This window comes from Onychostruthus taczanowskii, unplaced genomic scaffold, assembly GCF_017590055.1.
Source record: "Onychostruthus taczanowskii isolate IOZ18803 unplaced genomic scaffold, ASM1759005v1 scaffold75, whole genome shotgun sequence".
In the NCBI taxonomy this organism is placed as follows: domain Eukaryota; kingdom Metazoa; phylum Chordata; class Aves; order Passeriformes; family Passeridae; genus Onychostruthus; species Onychostruthus taczanowskii.
In genome coordinates this window covers 1366428-1386275 of record NW_024505339.1, presented here as the reverse complement: position 1 = coordinate 1386275, position 19848 = coordinate 1366428, and the positions used below count along the sequence as shown (strand labels likewise).

General features: G+C 52.1%; 1 protein-coding gene across 8 annotated transcripts; it reads right to left on the bottom strand.

Moving 5' to 3' along the window:
• Positions 1–258: 258 nt before the first annotated feature.
• FLOT2 (flotillin 2) lies at positions 259–19836 on the bottom strand. 8 transcript variants are annotated; one of them, XM_041422879.1, is made up of 13 exons: positions 19704–19771; positions 16135–16318; positions 12242–12323; positions 10899–10977; positions 10153–10243; positions 4386–4509; positions 3856–3974; positions 3330–3443; positions 3119–3238; positions 2518–2732; positions 2219–2402; positions 1852–2001; positions 259–1673 (listed from the first exon to the last, which is right to left on the bottom strand). In XM_041422879.1, the coding sequence occupies exons 2-13, from the start codon at positions 16204–16206 to the stop codon at positions 1635–1637; spliced, it is 1389 nt and encodes a 462-aa protein (XP_041278813.1). In that variant the 5' UTR covers positions 16207–16318; positions 19704–19771; the 3' UTR covers positions 259–1634. The 8 variants fall into 8 exon arrangements, with proteins under 8 accessions (XP_041278813.1, XP_041278814.1, XP_041278815.1 ...); XM_041422880.1 differs by lacking the exon at positions 16135–16318 and having other exon boundaries at positions 19704–19830; XM_041422881.1 differs by lacking the exons at positions 10899–10977; positions 16135–16318 and having other exon boundaries at positions 19704–19836.
• Positions 19837–19848: the final 12 nt, after the last annotated feature.

Below are 19848 nucleotides of genomic sequence, written 5' to 3'. Positions count from 1 at the left end.
TCACTCCTGGCTCCACACTCATCCCTGGGGGAGCACGACAAGGCTCTCCCCAGGGAGGGCAGGGACACAGAGCCCATGGGGACACGGTGACCATGGGGAAGCCACCAGCTCCCAGGAGCCTTGGAGGAGCAGCGTGAGCTGGGACCTCACCTCCCCACACTCCTTGTCCCCCCATCCCGCGGGCCAGCAGCCCCCGGCCAGCCCAAGCCACCCAGGGGAGCCGGGGACGGACAGACGGACAGAGGGACGAGCCAGAGCCCGGCAGGAGGTGACAAGGGTTTATTATCTCACAGCAGAGGGTGGCGGGCACATGCAGATAGGGCCCGGCCCGGCCCGGCACGCCTGCCCGGCCCGCGCCAGATCCGCGCCCGCCGCCTGCGGGCAGCGCAGGCCGGGCCCGATAACGCCGACAGCGCCGCTCCCCCGCCCCATGGCACGGGGGGCCAGAACCCGCCGGGGGTCACTCCTGGCAAAGGACAGCACCCGGAGGGACCTGCAGCTGCCCCATGGCACGGGGTGGGGGCACCGAGCTGGGGGGGCAGGACGCTCCCAGCAGTGCCAGGCTGGCTTCACTCACTGAGCTGTGCCAGCCGCACTGAACACAGGCACTGAGACACGCTGGGGAGGGCAGGGCCAGCACAGGGCTCTGGTGGCACTGTGGGGAGGACGGGCACACACGGGGGACAATCTCCTTCACATTGTCACAAGGCAGCAAAGCCACTGGCCATAAGAGGCAGGGGGAAGGAGGGAGGGAGGCAGGGGCAGCTGTACAGGCTGTGCTGGAGGGGCCTGTCCCCGCCGCAGTGTCCTGCTGGTCCCCCACCCACCTCTGACCACCACTCTGCTTGAGTAGTTGTGGGGTCAGAAGTGTCACAGCACCTGGGGACAGCAGCCACAGTGGCTTCACTGCCCTCTCAGGGGATGGGTAGCTTTGGCACAGCGCTACTTTTTGGTATTCGTGGTGGTGAGTTCTCACCAGGGCTGAGGTGGGCTCCTTCTGTCCCCTGGAGCTCCCCCTGCTTCAGATCCTATGAGGAAAATTCCCCAAGCATGGGAGAACGCAGCACCCACTGCTAGTGTTGGATTGTCACCTTCCTGGGTGTTGACTGCCACCCAGCCAGCCTGGGCAGGGCTGCTGGCACTGTGGGGGCCCTGGGGGTGAGACACAGGGACAGGGAGAGCCAGCCACAGGGACAGCTGTGGGCAGAGGCAGGGCTGGGACAGGGCCCAGGAGGGTCACTGAGAGAGGGCAAGGAGCCCAGGGGAGGGGGGTCCTGCTTCTATTCCTAAAACTCCCCATCCCAAGCCTCTGCTCCAAGTCCCAGGTGCTCACCCCAGGGCAGAGAACAGCAAGGCACAGGGACTGCAACACCAAGACAAGCTGCCAGTCGTAACTGGGGATGGGATTGGCCTGAGACAACACAAAGTTAATTAGAAAATAAATCCTCTCTCAGCATTGGAATAAAAAGAGCAGCAGACAGGACATGCATCTTTCTGGCCCTACAAAATAAGGCACCAGTTACAAACCAAACTCGGATTGTCTTTGATATAAAAGGAATTCCCATGTGTTGAAGGCAGTTGATGTCTGAGTGCATAACAGGGAGTGATCTCCACTAGCTTTGGGTTGGCCAACCTCATTCCTTGGCCTCGGTGGCTCTCTGGAACAGAGGAAGCTGCAGGAGGGGAAGAGAGAAGCTGTTAGGGCTGCAGGAGGGGGAGGCAGGGCACTGCCTGCACTCTGTGGTGGTCAGGGCTGGGGAAGGAGAGGCTCCCTGGGAGGCTGAAAGCTTCCAGGCAAGTCCCTGTGCCCTAAGAGCAGCTGGCATTGCCAGCTGCCAGTGCCCAGCTCACCTTTGTGAGATCCACACCAGTGATGGCACGCACGGAGTTGGGGATCTCAGCCAGGAGACGGTTCACATCAGACATGGTGCTGCCTTTCTCTCCGCTGAGAATAACGATCTCATCCACTTTGGAGAGGGGAGCAGACACTTTGGCAGCGATCTGGGGAAGCAGGGAGAGCAGAGAGTCAAGGAACTGCTCAGCAGCTCACTGAAAGGTCCCTACAGGGCCTCGCTGTGCTCCCAGTCTGGGAGCCCCCCCAGCCCACCTGGTGCTCAGCAGCTCACTGAAAGGTCCCTACAGGGCCTCGCTGTGCCCCCAGGAGACATAGCCCAGTCTGGGAGCCCCCTGTAGCAGGGGAAAGCTGCCCCCTCCTCACCTCAGGCAGTGCATCCAGCACTAGAGCCAGCTGGGCAGCTTCTCCATACTTCTGGAGCGCTTCTGCTTTCAGCTTCAGCCCCTCAGCCTCCGCCATCCCCACGGCCTCGATGACAAAAGCCTCGGCCTCGCCGATCTTGCGGATCTTTTCTGCCTCCGCCTGAGCCAGGAGGATTTGCTTCACCCTGGCAAGGGAAACGCAGCCCTGCAGCAGCGCGGATCCCCGCAGGGAGCCCAGGAGCTGGGGCTCAGGGCAGCACTGTGCTCCCTCCTGCCCAGCCAGGGCAGGGGCTCACTCACTTCTCGCCCTCGGCGATCTGCTGGATGCGATAGGCCTCGGCCTCAGCCGGCTGCTTGACGGTGGCCGTCAGCTCCTTCTCCATCCGCAGCACCTCCTTCTCCTCCACCTCGATCTGCTTCTTGCGCTCCACCACCTCGATCTCGATCTCCTCCTGACGGATCTTCTGCTGCTCCCGGGCGCTCTGGAGCTCGTAGGCCAGCTGGGCCTCTGCAGTCTGCACATGGGGGAGAGGAGAAGAGGGGCCAGGGCCATGAGGTCGGGTACACCGACATAAGGACCCCAAAATCAGACATGACTCCTGCTATTGAACCTTTTCCCAGTGGTGACATCCCAGTCCTCAGTGCTGCTCTTCCCACAACACTTAAGCCAAATCAGCTCCAGGTTCAACCCTCCCCATCCTTTCCTCTTCTCCAAGTCCCGCTGAATTGTTGCAAACAAGAGAGGAATTTGCTGCAAGGAGCTCACAGTGACACACAGTCCTGGGTTTTATATCTCCAGCTCTCCTAACAGATGCAGGAGGAGGAAGCTGACAAGTCCCAGAGCCACCAACACCATCACAGACCCTCCAGGGAACAGCAGTGGGCTGTGGGATACTCTCACCTTAATGTTGACCTCCTCAGTGAAGGAAGCTTTCTGCAACTCAAAAGCCCGTTTGGAATCTGCTATTTTGGTATCTGCCATGAACTTGACATCCAGCATTTCTTTCTTGCACTCTGCCTCCTGCAGAGAGGGAACAGAGAGCAGAGCTTCAGGACATGCAGTTGGAGCAGAAAAGCTGCTCCAGGGAAGCCCAGCACGTCTCCAGACTCACCCGAATGCCAGCATCCCGCTCGGCTTCTGCCACTCCAATGTCTGCATCCCTTTGGACAGCTGCAATCTGAGTCTTCCCCAGGGAGCTCAGGTAATCCACTTTATCATAGACATCCTGGGGAGGGAAGATAAGTCATAACCACTTCAAATGAGTGACTCCATCTTGCTCCCTTTCCCATTGAAGCTCAGTGTGGTCAGGCCAGGGTCAGAACGCATCACGTCAGCTGCTCCAAACAAACAGGGAGGGCATGGAGAAGGAGGCCATCCCGACATCCTCCCTCACTCCCAGGAGGCTGGGTTATCAGCCAGCTCTCTCCATGAGCCTGTTTACAGAGGCAGCTACCCGGGTGCTCTTGGCCCAGCTGCCAGGATACAGGACATGCTGTGGCGGCTGTCATGGAAACTCCCGCAGGGCTGGGACAGGCTGTCAGCCTGAGCCTTCCAGCTGCAGCAGCGGGGTCAGGGCCAGGCTCTCTCCTGCTGCTCCTACAGCTCTGCCTAGAGCAGTGCCCAACATCTGGGAGTACCTTGATGGTGAAACTCAGGATCTCAATCCCCATGCGACCCACGTCGGGAGCTGCCACCTCCCGCACCAGCTTGGCAAACTGGTCCCTGTCCTGGTAGATCTGCTCCACTGTCAGGGTACCTGCAGAGGGGAGGAAGGTGAAGCACTTTTTCTGGAACAGGTAACACACAAAAATGTGGGACTAAGCTCAGCAACATCCTTCTTGTCCCTAATCTCTTCAGGCCTGGGCACAAGGGCGTAATCCTCTGCCACAGCAGTGGCAGAACATCTCAGTCTCACAAGTGCAACCACCACCCACATGTGCTACCTGTGGCCCTTGGGGACTCAGACATCTCTCGCTGCAGGCACCGAAAACTCATTTATCACAAGGCCCAGCCACGCAGAGAGAGCTGCTGGAGGGGAGATGCCACCTCTGCAGGCAGCACAGGAAGGTCCCGTGTGGCTGCGTGGTGGCAGCGATACTGCTGGGACCAGCCAGCTGAGAAGGGACAAAGCCACTCGAGCTGCCTCAGGGGGTGAGCCCCTCCATACCCAGGATGGAGCGCAGGTGTCCCTCCAGAGTCTGCAGGACCACGTTCTTCACCTCCTGCACGTTCTTCCCCAAGAACTGCTCACAGGCCACAGCCAGGAGCTCCTTCTCAGTCATTATCTTCACCTAGAGACAGGAGACAGAACCAGAGGGACTGAAGGTGCCTGTCCAGGAGGTGCAGGCACCCAGCAGCAGCAGCAGCAGAAGCAGCAGTACCACCAGCAGGCTGCCAGGCTCCCGTGCTACCAAGGGACCATGCTGAGCTGTCCCCATGCTGAGCCAGGCCACTGGACCAGCCAGAGAGCCCCTGCTCTCTGTGCTGCTGCCCAAACCCAACAGCAGCTCAGCGTGGAGCTGCTCAGCAGTGGGGACAGAGCCTGGCCCTACCAGACCCAACTTACAGAAACCCTACAAAAACCCCTGAAACAGCAGTTCAGCCACTGCACCAACAGCAGAGTCAGAAGGAAGTAGGGTATTAACCACCCCTGGCCAAAACTCATTTTGTTACCTTCCTCTTCCTCCTCTTTCACTAGAATTAATTTTTCTGACCCTGAAAAGACAAAGAATGAGAAAGAGTCTGACATGCCCAAGGAGCAGCTTGGGAACAGGGGTTCCATTTAGTGCTCCCTGGAAGGAGAGATGGGACAATAAGGCCACTGGTTTGTCCTGCCTGTAGCTGGGAGCTCCCAGACATCCTTTGCAATGATCCCAGTGTGCCATGGTCAGGACTTGACTGTTCTGCTCCACATGGTCAGTCTGGTGACAATCCCCAGAGCTGGGACACAGCCACTCCAGCAATGTCTTCACCTCCCTTACACCAGAGCCAGGGGTAAAAGTGCCCCCACTCCAGCCAAGCCAGGGTCTTGGGATGGTCCTGCTGATCACAGGGCTGCTTTTTAAAGGCAAAGTGAATTACAAATGCCTGAGGAGTGTGTTAGGCAGTGGAGATCTGTGCCTACAGCACCCAGCTACAAGGAGTGCAACCCACCAAGACAACAGCTCCTGGTGGCCATGTCCAGTCTGAGGGCTCAGGCAAAGGCTGGGCACAGGGACATTCTGTGCCTGGCAGCACCAGAGAAGGAGCATGGCCAGAGCAGCCACACAGCTTTCCGGATCCTACAGCACCCTCTCATGGACACAGCTGGGCTGGGCAGTGCCTCCTGTCCCACAGGAGATGGTGGCACCCTGAGTCCTGCCCCAAGGGCCTTGGCTGGACCTGGTTCTGAGATTACCAAAGCACAGATGCTGTACAGGGGCCCTCTGAGGGTCCCCGTGCACACTATTGAGGGATTCACAGGCTACAGACCTCATCCTGATACCTTCTAGCACTTTCAGCAGCAAAAGCAACACAGCTCTTTCTTGAGAGTCTTGTCTGACAGCCCACACACACAAAATCATCCCTCCAGAGCCAAAGAGCAGCACCTGGCCCAGGCACTGCCAGAGAGCAGGACAGCTGGGACTGACTGTCATCTTCTAAGGGGACAGGAGGTGGGCCATGCTAGACAGAGTGAGCTGGCCAAAACTCACCTGCCACAACCCTGCCCCTTGCAATGTTTAGAAACACCAACCCAGGCTGACCCTATTTCCTACTGCTGCTTTCCAGACTGGGTCTCCCAGTCAAAATGTCAAACAACCTCAGGCAAGCATGGCAATCCTCTTCTGCATTGTTCCCAAAGCCTCTTGGGATAATTTTGGGGCTAATTCCCTACACCCCAGGCCAGCAGTGTGCTCTTCCCACACAAGGGGGAGTTGGGAGAGCTGCTCTGCAGCTGCACCCAGGAGTGGAAGCCCTGCACGAGGCTCCTCTCACAGCAAACAGGAGATTTTTGCAAGTACCAAAAGCAATTAGACTCAGCAGCGACATTTATGGTGAGCATCTGCCAGCAATTCCACCTCTCCAAACAATCCCCACCCTCGGGAGCTGCGGGGAGGACAGAGCACAGGGCAGGATGTTCATTAGGAGAATCCCTGTGGTACTTAGGAGCAAGGAATGATTCAGCCTCTGGATAAAGCCAGCCAGCCTCCACTGATGAGCTCTGGCCAGCCCACGGGAGCCTGGCTCTGCATGGAATACAGATCCCAACCTCCAAAGCAAAGGCTGCACAAAAGAAACCAGAGTTGAGCAATTTGTGCTCAGCGTGTTTTGCAGGGTTTCAGGCAGGGCACTGCGACACTCAAATGTCACTGCCATCAGAGGGAGAGCCCTCGGCTGGCAGGGGATCAGAGAGCCTCCATCCAGCAATCCCCTGTGCAGGATCCATGCCACCACACCCTGCTCCAGCCAGCTGCACTCGCAGTGAGGGGTGAGCACAGAGAATCCAATTAGCTGGAGGCTCAGAAAAATGCTGCAGGAGGATGCAGAGCCCAGCATGGCCTAAGGGAGCAGCATCCCAGCACATCCCAGCACCCAGCCAACATGGGAAGGAGGCTACTGGTGAGCACTCATTACATCCCTCCTCAAGAAAAGAACAGCATCCTTATGCACATTAAGCACTTCTATCATTGCAGCAAACACTTTAAAAGCTGTTTCTCTAGGAATAATTTGTTTGGGGTTTTTTTCCCTTTTTTTTTGCTCAAGCCCTTAACAGAGAAAGGTTTGCCTCAAAAAGTACTTCTGCAGAATTAAGGTAATCTCTGCCATGCACATCCCCAACAGCCTTGAGGCTGCTTTCTGTGTGGCAATTCCTTGGATCACAGCTTTAAAATTAACTGTCAGTGGAAAAAATGAACAGTGAGAAGAGAGAATAACATGAATGAGATGAACTGGGGTCTGCATTTTTAAATCAAGGCACCTGGTGATCCAGCCCTCTGCTACCAGACCATTTTGCAGGAAGGATTTCCCAAAACTAGGACAAAAGGGAATGTTGGCCTCAGAGAAACACCAAATACAGAAGGAAAAGCCAACAGATTTAGCAAAATCGTGTGAAGGGAGACATGGGTGCACACATTTTTGCCAAAGACCACTGGGGTTATGTGACACCTTAGCAGCTAAATGGATATCAAGGACTGGAAACTAAGTGAAAGATGGATATAAAGTACTGAAAAATAGAAACCAAGGGTGCTGGGTCCATGAGGGATTTTCACTCAGCAGCTCCCCTTGGGTCCAGAGCTGCCCACGGGGAATGTGGCAGCCACTTGTCCTGTGACAACACACCTGGACACACAGTGACCACAGCCCTGTGTGCACTGAGAGCCACTCTTGGTTTGTACACCCAATTGCAGAATGAGCTGCCAGGAGTAATTTTCAATCACAGCATCCAGCTGCCTATTTGAGGAGCCAAATTCCCTCAAAAAATAACATTTCCCTCCCAGCATCCTCCCCAGGGCAGGACCTGGCCCCAAGGACAGACTGTACCAGGACAGCAGACCTCAGACTCCAAGAAGTGCAGGGTTTTGGTGTGCTGCCACAAGCAGCAGAAGCAGGTTCTTACATTTGAAGAAAGCTGTAGAGAATAAAAATTCAATTCCAGCCAAAAATTTTACACGCCAGTTTTAGTGCCTGGAGGGACTAAAATATTTTTTTCAAGCTTTAACTCACCATGAAGAATTACAAGGCCCATGTGCTAACAATAACAATCCAAAGGAATATAATGCTCAGTACCATCTCAGGAGGTTATGGGTCAGTCCTGTGGGGTCACACACAGCTCCAAGGGCACCACAGCACACCAGCATTCCACAAACACATCAAGTCACCCACACACACCTCATTTGCCACGTGGACAAATGAGACACCAGAAAAAAAATTATTTTGGGGAGAGAAGGAGAAGTCATAACCCCTTTCACCACATGGAACATGCTGGAACGTGTTTGTACCAACAAGGACAATGTGATTTGGTACAAAGATTTATTCCAGAGCAGCTGGCTTCTCTCCCTGGACAACAGCAACTTCTCCAGAGGGAAAACCAGATGTAAGTTAGAGACATGCATTCCTGAAATGATGTTTTGGAGTTACTGTACCTGTGCCACACCTGTGACAGTTATAGCTACCCCCTCCGCCGTCTCTACGTCCTCACACCTGGGCTGTAACGTCATTATCTCTAGGGAAATCCTGCCAAAAAACGTAAAATATTTGCACGTTTCCAGGTTACACACACTCAGCTCTTCCCTTTGCATCTCCTGCCCCGGGCTACCTGCTGCACTCATCACAGGTAATGCAAGGCAGGCACAGAATGCAGCCAAGGGACCACATCTGTGACTGGAGACAGACAGGGCATTGTGGCCAAGAAATAGATTTTCAGATAATGCTTAAAGGTAATTTATCAGCAAAGGCTGGAATCCAGACTGGAAATTACCCCGTGGCCCTTTCCCTCCTGCTGGGTTAGTGAGGAGCCAGAAGCTGCAGCATTGAGACCCCAAAGGGCCCTCTGTCAGAGGCTCATTGTGCCATGCTGCCCAATGCCATGGCAGCACGGGGTGGTGTCACTGGTTTGAAAGCACAGCACAGAACTGGGATGCTCCCACCCACCTCACATGAATGCTGGTGCTTGGCAGAACCTGACACTGATGCTGAAGAAGCCCTGGGTTAGCCCTACACACACTTACCCCCTGAGCTGGTTCACCTCTCTCTCTATTTTTCCAGTGTCCCGTGACCCAAGGATGGAAATGAGTCTCCAGCTCTTTATGGCTACACCTGTAGAGCATCAGGCACCCAGGAACAGATCCTGCAGCTCCAGAGCTGTCTCAGTCACCCCAGGTGGGCTCAAGGTACTTTGGTCAGTCCCAGCAATCTGCTGACAGGTCACAATTTGGTAAAACAAGGGACATCTTTGGCTGTGACAGGTTGTAGAAAGCCAAGCCTGGCTCCTTTATCAGCCATAACGAGCCAGAAAGACATTGGGAGTCAGGACAAGGAGCCACGGGGCAGAGAGTTTGTGTCAGTGAACATCAGGTCAAACATCTGAACCATGAAGGGGCTGCTGTGTGCACGCTGAGTTGCTCCAGGATTGGCTGGAAGTGCTGAAACCTATCCCTGCAAGTTCTGCCTGCCTTGGCCACTGTCCTAATTAAACTGGCACGCAAACTGGGAGCTGATAAAACACATCCCACTGTCCAGGACATGCACAGGCATTTCTTGCCATGTGTTCACAGCTTTAATCAGATACTGCAGGATTTCAGCCTTCTGAAGGCCTAATCTAGACTTGGAATTTAATTTCCAAACTGTGCTGCTTCTTAGTTCTGCTCACTGGGATATTTAGTCATTACTGGTGCATAATGCCAGTCCTGTGTGCTGCAACTCATCTGAGGTCTCTGTGCTGTATTTTCAAAGGCGACAACATCCAAAATGGGCAGTGTCTCCAAGTGGAGGAAGAAGGGCTGAGTGGGAATCCATAGCCAACACTGCAGAGCCAGGCACAGTTGCAATTTTGAAATGGCACAAAACCTGCCTTCCCACCTGTCCCAAATCCTGTACAGAATCCAACCTGGCCTGTCTGTGCCTCCACACAAAAATGTGCCTCCAGATGCCCTTCTGCTCTCCCCCAAGCCCCCAGTGGAGACAGTGCTGGCAAGGAAAGGGTTACAGCAGGAGCAAATGTTAGGTACAGCAATCTGAATTTGGAATTTGCCAGGAATGCACCTGCCTGCATTACCTATGAACTGTGGAGTGCCACAGGGCAAGTGCTGGAGAAGGGGAAGGAGAGGAGAGTATGGAGATTTCAGCTGTCCCACTAGAAAACCATTAGTTTTTATGTTATCCTGCTGCTGCTGCTGCTGCTGAAACCAGAGGGATAAACAGTTAGACAGTGTGTTAGGAAGCTGGAGGATTATTACCTGTGCAACCCCTGTTACGTACAGGGGGACCCCCTCCGACGTCTCAACATTCTCGCAGCGACAGAGGATGGTCAAAACCTCCAAAGACACTCTGAGCAGGGAGGAGTAAGGGTAGGACAGCAAATACACAGAGCAGTTACCAGAGAGTAAGACACTCGTTGCAAAGGACAGACGAGACTTTCAGGTTTCAGCTTTTCCCTGGTCAGTTTGCCTTTCTCCCACTCCCAGGGCTCCATAATCAGCTTCCCTGGTCATGGGAGGGAGTTTACAGCATCCAGCAGTTCCTTTTAATGAGGATAAACAGGCTGGGGGCTTGTCCCCCCACCCTGCACATCAAACTGTTCCATCCTGGTGTCAGCTGGATGAAGATTACTTCAACTTCTCTGTTGAAGTAATCTTTGCACACAGAAAAATTCCTTTTGGTAATAATTCAGATGCTTCTATGTCAGTATTTAAGAGAGGACAGATAAAGGAAAACACCAGGGACCTGGCTACTCACCCCTGGCTAAGGCACTGAGGAGAGAAGCTGCTTCCAAGTCCTGTCCTGGGAAGCTGAATTAACACCATTTGGCTTCCCCAGAGGCATATTAGACCACACTGTCTCTCTCACTGCTTTTATTTCTGACCCCTAAACAGGGACAGCATTTTTTCCCCTTGTTTTTCCCCAGTGCTCAAGGTTGCAGCAGGATAAGTGCCCAGCACCCTGCCAGTTCTAACTGTTCCTTTTGTTCCCAGGTTAATGCTACCTGGCGGGATGCCGCTGACAGCAACACAATTGCTCCTGTCTCTCTTGCTTGCAGCACTGGCAGTTCCAGAAAAAATGTCCTAATTTCAGAGAAGGAAATCTGTCTCACTCTTCATGTTAATGCAGCGGGCTCCATCTGGGGCACAGCTTATGGCAGGCAAGAAAGGAGAATTAAGCACCACATCCCACGGCATGAAGTGGTATGGATTTTAAAGCAGAAGGTTTGCTTGGATGCTGGAATTCCTGTCAAGAGCCCCATTTGCTAAATAATGCCCAGACCTCTATCACATAACAGCTCGTTCCTGGCAATCCAGTTCTTGGCCCTGGATTCAGCCTATCCTTAACTTAGTAAATCAGCCTCCCAAATGTGTCTGATCTTGTGCACTGGGCAGGTCAAGGTCCTGCACTGCTTTTTGTCCTTCTCAGAAGAAGAGGAGAAGCAAGAACCATTTGTTCAATTAACAGTTCTCCCAACAAGATGTCTCACAAAATTTGGAAGTGAAGCTTGTCTGGCTCAAACACAGCCCTTAAACACTGAGCCCACAAGCTGGGCTTTTCCTTCCTCTCCCACCTCCCATCATGTGCAGAGTGAGGGCAGCCACACGCTCACTTTGCTGGTGGCAACACAGGTACAGGAAAAAGAGGCTGGAAGAGGCTGTAAGGGTTAACTACAACCTCTAGCCATCACTCAGTGTAAAACTCAAAAATCACGTCTTTGTCCTTTTCCCTGCTATTTTTTTTCACAGACAGAGGAAACCTGTATCAGTGAGCATGAGGGATGCTTTGGGAGGGAGCATTCCTACAGATCCCAGAGACAAAGAGCTCTGTTAGCAGGACAGCAGCACTACCACAGCATGTCAGCTCAGAGAGCAGACTGTAAGCAGCAGCAAGCAAAATCCACGGCTGAGGAAAGGGAGAGAAAGGAAATCCCGTGGTTTTAGATTGGAACAGTCTGCCCCCAAGGTGACAGCAGTCAGCAGGATCTTTACAGAGAGAGACCTGAGGAGCAGAGGGGGGCACTGGTGCACTGCAGGCCATGAACTGGTTTGTTACTGGGTGAGGGGTTGGGCCATACTGGGCAGAGCTTGGCTCCTCTTGTGGACATAGAGGCCGTTTGAAAAGCACTCCAGCTGAAAGCATGTGATTTCTTTTTTTGTGTGTGTCTTTTGCACTGTGGCACTCAGCTGTCCCCATGCCAACAGCCAGCAAAGAACTCCTGATGCTCATCCCTGGTTTCATACAGTGCCTAATCCAGTGCTCCTAAAAATACTGCTGACAGCCCCACTGGGACAATTTTGCCAAATTCTCACTCTAAAAGCCCACAAATAACAGGGGTCTCCTTACCTTTGGGTGTCAGTAATGCACCACCAAGCCCAGGCCCAGCCTCCATACACATATTGCTTCTCATCAGAGCCACAGCAGCCACCTGCAGCACAGCAGAGAGCACAGAGACATCAGGATTACACACAAGCACGTGCTCTTGGACAGGGAATAACTTATAAGATGAGGAGTTCCTACTCTTCCTCCTCTCCATAAGCTTCACACGTTTTCCCAAGGCAAAATTTTGGATTGGGAATTTTTTGGAATTGTCTTATGAAGTTGGAAACTAGTATTTGTATAATTCACTATGACCAACAGTAACACACAGAAAGGGACTGTATGTCAAACCAGGGCTTTATTTTAGTTTTGTTAAGCCCTTTTAGCAACCAGAATCAATATCAGTATCTTCAACTGTGATGTTAATTGCTTTGGAAAGCTACATATGAAATCCACCTCCTTTCCCTCACACCATCCTTAAATTCCCACAGAAGCTCTCAAATCAGCATTGGAAGAGAGAAGAACCTTTGAGCTCCCAAAAAATACCTCCTAATTCTGGCTTGTGCAAGTAGCACAGTGTCTGATGCTTTGATGGTCCATCTCAGAGCTGGATGTGCCCAAGGTTCAGGCAGCCTCCAGAACCCTTCTGACACATTTAAGATTTGATCCCAGTGAAGCTGGAAGATGCTGTCTGGATTTTCATATCTTTGATTTAAAGAACAAGACACCTGCTGCCTTTCAAGAGAGCACCCTGGCAGTGATCAGATCCATGGCTGGGAAGGGAGGAACTCTGCAGCTCGCCGGCTCAGACCAGGGCTGGGAGCTGCTGACTCTCAGGCAGATGGAGCCAGAATTCCCTCTCTCAGCTGCTCTCCATAATCACTCCTACTACAGCAGTGCCCGAGGGCCTCAGCAAGGCCAGTGCTGTACAAACAGAGCAGCAGACAGTTCCAGCCCTGCAGGATAGATCTCTGCTGGCAAGACAGAGCCGCCGCAGAGGAAGAGCAGGAACGCAGAAAACAGAGTGGCTCTGGGAGCTTTGGACTGTGGGAGGGGAAAGGGACAAGGAAGAAGCCAGCAGCCCTTTCAAGAGGAATGACCAGTATTGTTTGCACAGGTCAAAATGAAGAGCAGAAGCAGCACACATCTAGGCCAGCGTGCCTGCAGGGCCCTCCGACTGCAGGAGGGGACTGTGTCCTCCTTGTTCTCCTCCTCTTCTTGCTCCTCCTCTTGCTCCAGTTCCCTGTCATTTAGCCATCTTCTGCCTACTTCCAAACACTGTCTGCTTCCAGACACTGGCCACACACTGCCTGCTTTGCTGGCTTCCATGCAGTGTTTGACAAACCAGCAGATCTGCCCCATCTACAATTCTTCACCCTTGCATTTCAGTAAGAATTAAACACAAATAGGAAAAGGGTTTACACACTTTTTCGGATCTCCTGTGCTGCACAGCCTAGAGGAACATTCTCCTGTCACCTCTGAGCCAGCCTTTGGATAGCTTTTTCCTGTAGCTGGAAGGTTATTTCAGCCAGGCAAGCGTTACAGAAGCTGATGATACAACATCCTGCAGTAACCACAATGCCTTTAACATTTCTTGGAGGGCGTCAGCCTGGTTAGCTCAGCCTTTCAGCCAGGCCCTTGTTTTCCAAGAACAGGAAGGGAGGTGTTCCTGGCACTCAGGAAAAGCAGCACCACATGGAAAGGTATTTTATTTCCCAGGGTCTATGTGGTCTTTACTGAGCCTCTGTTAATTTTTTTCTCAATAATATCCTGAGAAAGCTCTGCACCCTAAACCCACCATTGTTACAGGAAAGTGCCTCTCCACACAGATGTTCCTCTTCTTCTGTAGGAAGTGCAAGGAAATACCTTATTTAGTATCACACACAAAATGAGCTCCACATTTGCTTCCCGGTGCTACACAACACAGCTGCAGAGCATGGTCTACTGAGCTAGATTATATGTCAAAAACTGTTCAAAGCCTAAAAAAAAAACAGGGAAAACTAACACATTAAGGAGGAGTGGGATGCCAGCCAGCTGCTTTCATGCATGCTGGACGTCTGAGCGCAGCAGAGCTCCGTCCTGGCAAGGCTGAGGAGCTGAGGGCTCATTTTCCATGGCAGTCCTGCCGCCTCTTTCTCAATTCTCCGGCAGCAAGTGAAAAAGGAACCAACAAAGCAAAATCTTTGCAAGGCTAAAGAATAAACCCTCTTGCACAATGAGATTTGGCAGAGAAATTGCATTTCCCAGCTATAATACGCCCACTGTTCCAGCAGACTGGGTCTCACAGTGGCTTCCACAAACATCCACCGTGCCTCTTCCGGGGCAGTGTGCAGGGCCACAAATGGAGGATTCATAGCCAGGGAGCTGCCAGCCAGCTTGGCCTCTTCCCAGTGAAGGGCTCCCATGTTCAAGCAAGAATTCCCAGAGCCAGGAGAAAGCACGTTGTCTGTTTGTTTGGGGTTTTTTTTATTATGAAATAAGATTAATCGCTTGGGGGTTGGTACATAAAAGGAGCTCTCAGCAGATGCAGGAAGTGAGCAAGGAAGAACATGAGCCTCAACAGTTTTGGGGACACAGGGCTCAAAACATCAAAGCTGGGATGATCTGAACAAGCTCTGTGTTGTTTGTTCTCCCAGGTAACTCGGGCACTGAGTTACCTCTCTGGCAGGAAGTGGTGAGCTTTCCAAAATCAGGTCATGGTAAACAGGCTGCTGAGTGCAGACAGACCAGGAAAAAGGTGGTAATTGAAAACAGTTACTGACAAAAGATAATGCAGAGATAGAGGAAGGCAAAAGCATACATAAAGAAAATCACATCCTAAAGCAGGGCCCAGACTAAAGTCAGTGTGTGGTTCTTAGGCCTCGCAGTGTGTACAAATTAGGATTTGTTCACATACAGAAATGGTACAAGGTTAACAAAATTAATTTAAAAAGATGCAAGGTTGTGAGGTGAATCCATAAAAGACTCTGATGGTCACTCCAGCAGATGAAAGCAGATTACATTGGCTATCTTGTTCTGGATGTAATTTATATGAAAATGACTTAATGAGTAACAATGCTATAGAGTGAGTTTAAAAACACATTTAATAACTCATAAACAGCAACTCAGAGAAGCCAAACAACAATGAAGCTACCCAACAAAATCACTGAGGTACTACCCCAAAATTCCTTTTGGAAACCAAAAGGAAAGGTCTGAGGCTATTGTGCACCTCCTCCTAACAGGCTTTCCAAAGAGTAGTTTGCAAGTCCTGCAGATTGAAGGGTAAGGGCCCTTCTGAGTGCTCCTGACTCGAGACCAGCTGCAATGCTGCACTCTCAGCAACCCCTGAGCATCACAAAGACTGAGAAACCAAGAGTGAGGAAACAGTTTTGACTGGCCAAAATGACAAACCAAAATCTGCAGGAGCACTCAGTTAAACCTGGCAGATGACCACCAGTGCCACTGCAAGCTTCCTGCATGGCTTGCCTGGTGCAAGAGGTGGAACACCCCAACCACAACCCTGCAAAACAGTTTGAATTGAATTAACTGTATGAACATAGGGCAAAACCTCCTGAGACCCAGCTGAAGCTGCCTGCTCCTTCCCACAAGTTCCTATTTCTTTTGAGGCTGAAAAACTGGAATTACACCATCAGTGTGAGGGTTCAGGTGGCTCTTGCTGAGCCACCACATCTTTCCACAGGACATGGCCTGGACCTTCTTGTTCCATTTTCATGCAATAGACTCTTCTCACCTAAATGTAACTTCTACATTTCTCCTTCCAGAACTGCACTGGGTTTTGTTCAGCCCATTGGGTCAATTTCTAGAGTTTGTTTTGATTCTGATCCAGCTCTTCGAAGCTCTCGAACCCATTCCCAGCTCAGTCTGCAAATTCAATAAGCACATACTCAATTCCATTATCCAAGCCAAAACAAGGAACTTACTTGATAAATTCTTTCAGCTGAACAGTGAGTTACTGTCAAGTTTCCTGGCAATGGTCTTCCAGGCAGTTTCATATTAATTTCATAATATCTAAGAAACCAGTTCCTTCTTGCACCGTGGACTTATGTAGGTCTCTTACAGGAAGGGCTTCAAGAACCTCAAGAAATTTTTATTTCAGGCTTTCAACTTCGAAAAGTAACATGAAAATAGCACATGAGAAGTTCTTGAAGGGGTAAGAGGGATGCAGTAACAGGATGGAAGAGCTTAGAGCAGCCCTGGAAGGGTTACACACCCCTGACTGCTGCCATGCAGCAGGAAATGTCTACACAAGACTAGAATTAACTCTTCTTTTACTTTGGCAGACATAAAGGAGCCCCAAAGGGTGTTGCACCAAACTGAAATTTGAGAACCTGGGCTGGAGCATATTTCTCAAGCTGATTTCTGCTCACCTGAGGAGGAACCAGATTAGCTGAACATGGCAAATACCTCTACTTGTCTTCTTGTAGGTGTTACAAGCAACATGCTTGTCTCAGTAGTCTCCTAGGAGATAAAGTTGGCTTGGCTGGATTGCACTCCCCTGATTTTTTTCCTCCTTTCACTCCCTAAACTTTTGCTCAATTAGCAGTTTGTTCTGACACAGGAACAGGGAGGGCTGTGCCCATTTCCCCTGTCACACATTTCCAGGTGTTCCCCTCAGAGCTCCTCTGCTGCAGCCCTTGCCAGCCAGAAGGAAAATGCTTCAGCTGTAGAGATTTAGGCAACACTGTTTGGTAACTGCTAGATGAATATGGCCACCGTAAATGCAGATTTCATTATTGTGGCACTGTGGAAATATCATAGCGCTGCATTTAAAATCAGCAGGTCGACCCACAGCCACAAAAAGCTGCATTTAACCAGACTGTAACCCAAACCCAGCATTTCACAGCCTGTTTGGCTGGTGGGAACATTCAGATATGGGGATGAACAGGTACTTTGTGTACTTCCCTGAAAACTCCACCAGCTCCAGTTGTGCTCAGTGATGTGCCAGGCTCCTGCCAAAGCCTCCTCAGTCCTTGCACCAAGGGAGTCTCCCAGAAAAGTCAGACCCACAATTTGGGGAGAATCAAGGCTCTTCCTTACAAATCCTGGGCTCCACAATTCACTGACAGATCGATCAGCAGTGCAGTTTCTTAGAAGGAGGTCGGTGCTGCTCAGCAGGGGAAGGACAGCAGTGCCTGAGCTGTGCCTGGGAAGCAGCTTCCCAAATAAGGCTGCAAAGCTCCACATTCCCAAGGCACAGCTGGCTGCTTCTTGAGCACTGGAGGAACTCAAGTGTCTCACAAGAAAGTGAAAAGAAAGAACAACCCTCCTCCGAAAAACCCACATGCCAGGGGAGGCCCAGGACTAAAGGCCAAGGGGCACAGGCTGAGTAAAGAAAATAAAGAAAACCCTCCCACCAAGTGAAATATCTTTCAAATAACTACCATATGACAATTCAAGACTGCATGCCAAAAGACTGCCTCTAATAATATTTGGTTTATTTAAATTAATTTAACTAAAATTTATTTAACATTATTTTGGCTTATTAGTAATTATTATTAGTTTCTCCTTCCCTTCCCCTCTCTCCCTAAATCCTTAAACTTAGTATCACACAAATTAATGCTGGCCCATGAGGTCCTCCCTGCTTTTCCCAGGAAAAAAGTGGCTCAAGTTCCTGGAATTTCAATGGCTTGTAGCTACAAGCTCTCACTGATGCACAGGGGCACAGAGGAGCTGCAGGGCCAGCAGAGCTCCCAGTGGGTGCCCTCAGGATTCAGCAAGGATCTGCAGACTATTGGGCAGCAGCTGAGGAAAACCAGCCTGGTGGCAGCTCCAAACCCCATTCCAGCTGGCAGAACACGGGGTGATCTCTGCTCCCTTCCCAAAACACAGCTGCACTTCCAGGAGTGCCCTGGGCTCGCCACTCCTGGCTGTGGAAAAGCACCACGCCTGGAACTGCAAGCAGATGCCACAAATTCCTGCTGGCTCATCCTGGAAGCTGTGTTTGGTAAACTCCAGAGCTGAGCAGAGGCAAACCAAAGCTTTGAGAGTAAAGGGCATCCCTTTAGTGCTCAAAAAGCTCCAAAGCACACCTGGAGCACAGCTTCTCAACCTTCCCATGAATGTGGCATTTCACCAAGCAGCGCCAGTTTTGACAGGGTTCCCTTTGGAGGGAAGCACAGCATCAGCTTTGGATCCCACTGGGAACTGCAGACCAGGATTTGCAGGGAATACTGCTGCTCTGGAGAGCTGCTGGGTGGGGTTTGTAACTGCTTAGAAGCCAGCAGCAGAGTGGGTATATTTGTTTCCAGAACTGCAGCCTGCTTCTGGCATCTCCTCAAGAATTCCCGTAACAGGTCTGTCATCCAAGAGAGATGAACTGATAACAGACCAACCACAGCCTGCTGGAGGCTTTGGCTCCAAAACCACAATAACATAGTTGCAAGCATGGCAGAACTGTGACTTGAGGCACAGCCTTGATGTTCACATGCATTTTCTACCGGTGCCCATTACCTTGCAGCTGGCCTCAGTCTGTCAAAGAGTGAAGCTCCCAGCCCTCGCATCACCTAACAATAATTAATTCACCTAATAATAATAACAATGAATTAATTATAATCCTGTCCACGCCAAAGTGCAGCCTGGAGCTTCAGCAGCACTGAAGCAGCTACAGGTTGGATCAGACATGGGGGATTTCACTGCTGGTTTGTTTAACCCCAGCTCAGTCACCTCAGTCAGCTGCTGGTGACATTCCACATGTCCAGTGGGCATCACCTGCATCCAGTGCCAGCACCACTGAGAGTCAGGGGATGTGCTGGTGAGGAAGCTGCAGCCATCACATCAGGGGATGTGATGGATGAAGATGGGCACTGCAGGGACACCCTGCAGCGCTCTGCCCCGGGGGGATGCTCACCCCCAGCTCCCCTTCCCTGGCCAATCCAGCCTGTCCCCAGGAACAGGATGGCTTCCTGGCAATGCCACCTGGCAGCCTGTCTGAGCTCTGCTGGTGCCAGTGCCTGACACCACCTGGAATCAGCAGCATCCGAGGTGCTGCTGCTGTGGCTGGACCCCACCCCGGAGCCCCAGCTCCATTACAGCATCTCCCACCTCCCTGTCTATTCCCAAATCACTCAGGGCCTCCCTATGACAGGGATCCCTCCTAGAACCCCTCAGAGTGCCCTCACAGCCAGGACCCCCCAATTCCCCCCTCCTTGCACACCCCACCACAGAGAACCCCAACTCCCACAGGCTCTCTCCATGACACTGTCCCCCTAACAGGGACTCCCCTGAGGGTCCCCTCACAGCCAGGACCCTCCGATTTCCCTCTCCCATGGGCTCCATCACAGAGTTCCCCCCAGTGATCGAGACCCCTCAAATCGCTGAGAGCCCCCTCTCATCCAGGACCCCCAAAGCCCCCTCCTGGCACACCGCATTAGAGACCCCCCCCAGTCCCTCAGGATCCTCCCATGACAGGGACCACTCAAACCCCTGGCAGTCCCCTCACAGCCAAGACCCCCAGCTCGCTCAGGGTGCCTTGCATGTCACCCCACAGTACCTGACACCACCAGCGCCTCGTTGGGCCCCACCGTGTGGCAGTTCCCCATGACGGCCCCGCCGCCGACCGCCCCCACAATCCCCCGCGCCTCGCACGGCGGGGGCGCGGCCCGCGGCCGCCGCCATCTTGGGGAGGTCGGTGCCAC

Bases quoted from the DNA above. Each gene is read 5' to 3' on its own strand.
- FLOT2 (XM_041422879.1), bottom strand. From the start codon at position 16,206: ATGAAACTGCCTGGAAGACCATTGCCAGGAAACTTGACAGTAACTCAC. The intron at 10,978-12,241 runs GTAAGGAGACCC...CTCTGAAATTAG, and splicing joins TGCATTACTGACACCCAAAG to GACATTTTTTCTGGAACTGC. The intron at 3,975-4,385 runs GTATGGAGGGGC...TCCCCTCTGCAG, and splicing joins ACACCTGCGCTCCATCCTGG to GTACCCTGACAGTGGAGCAG.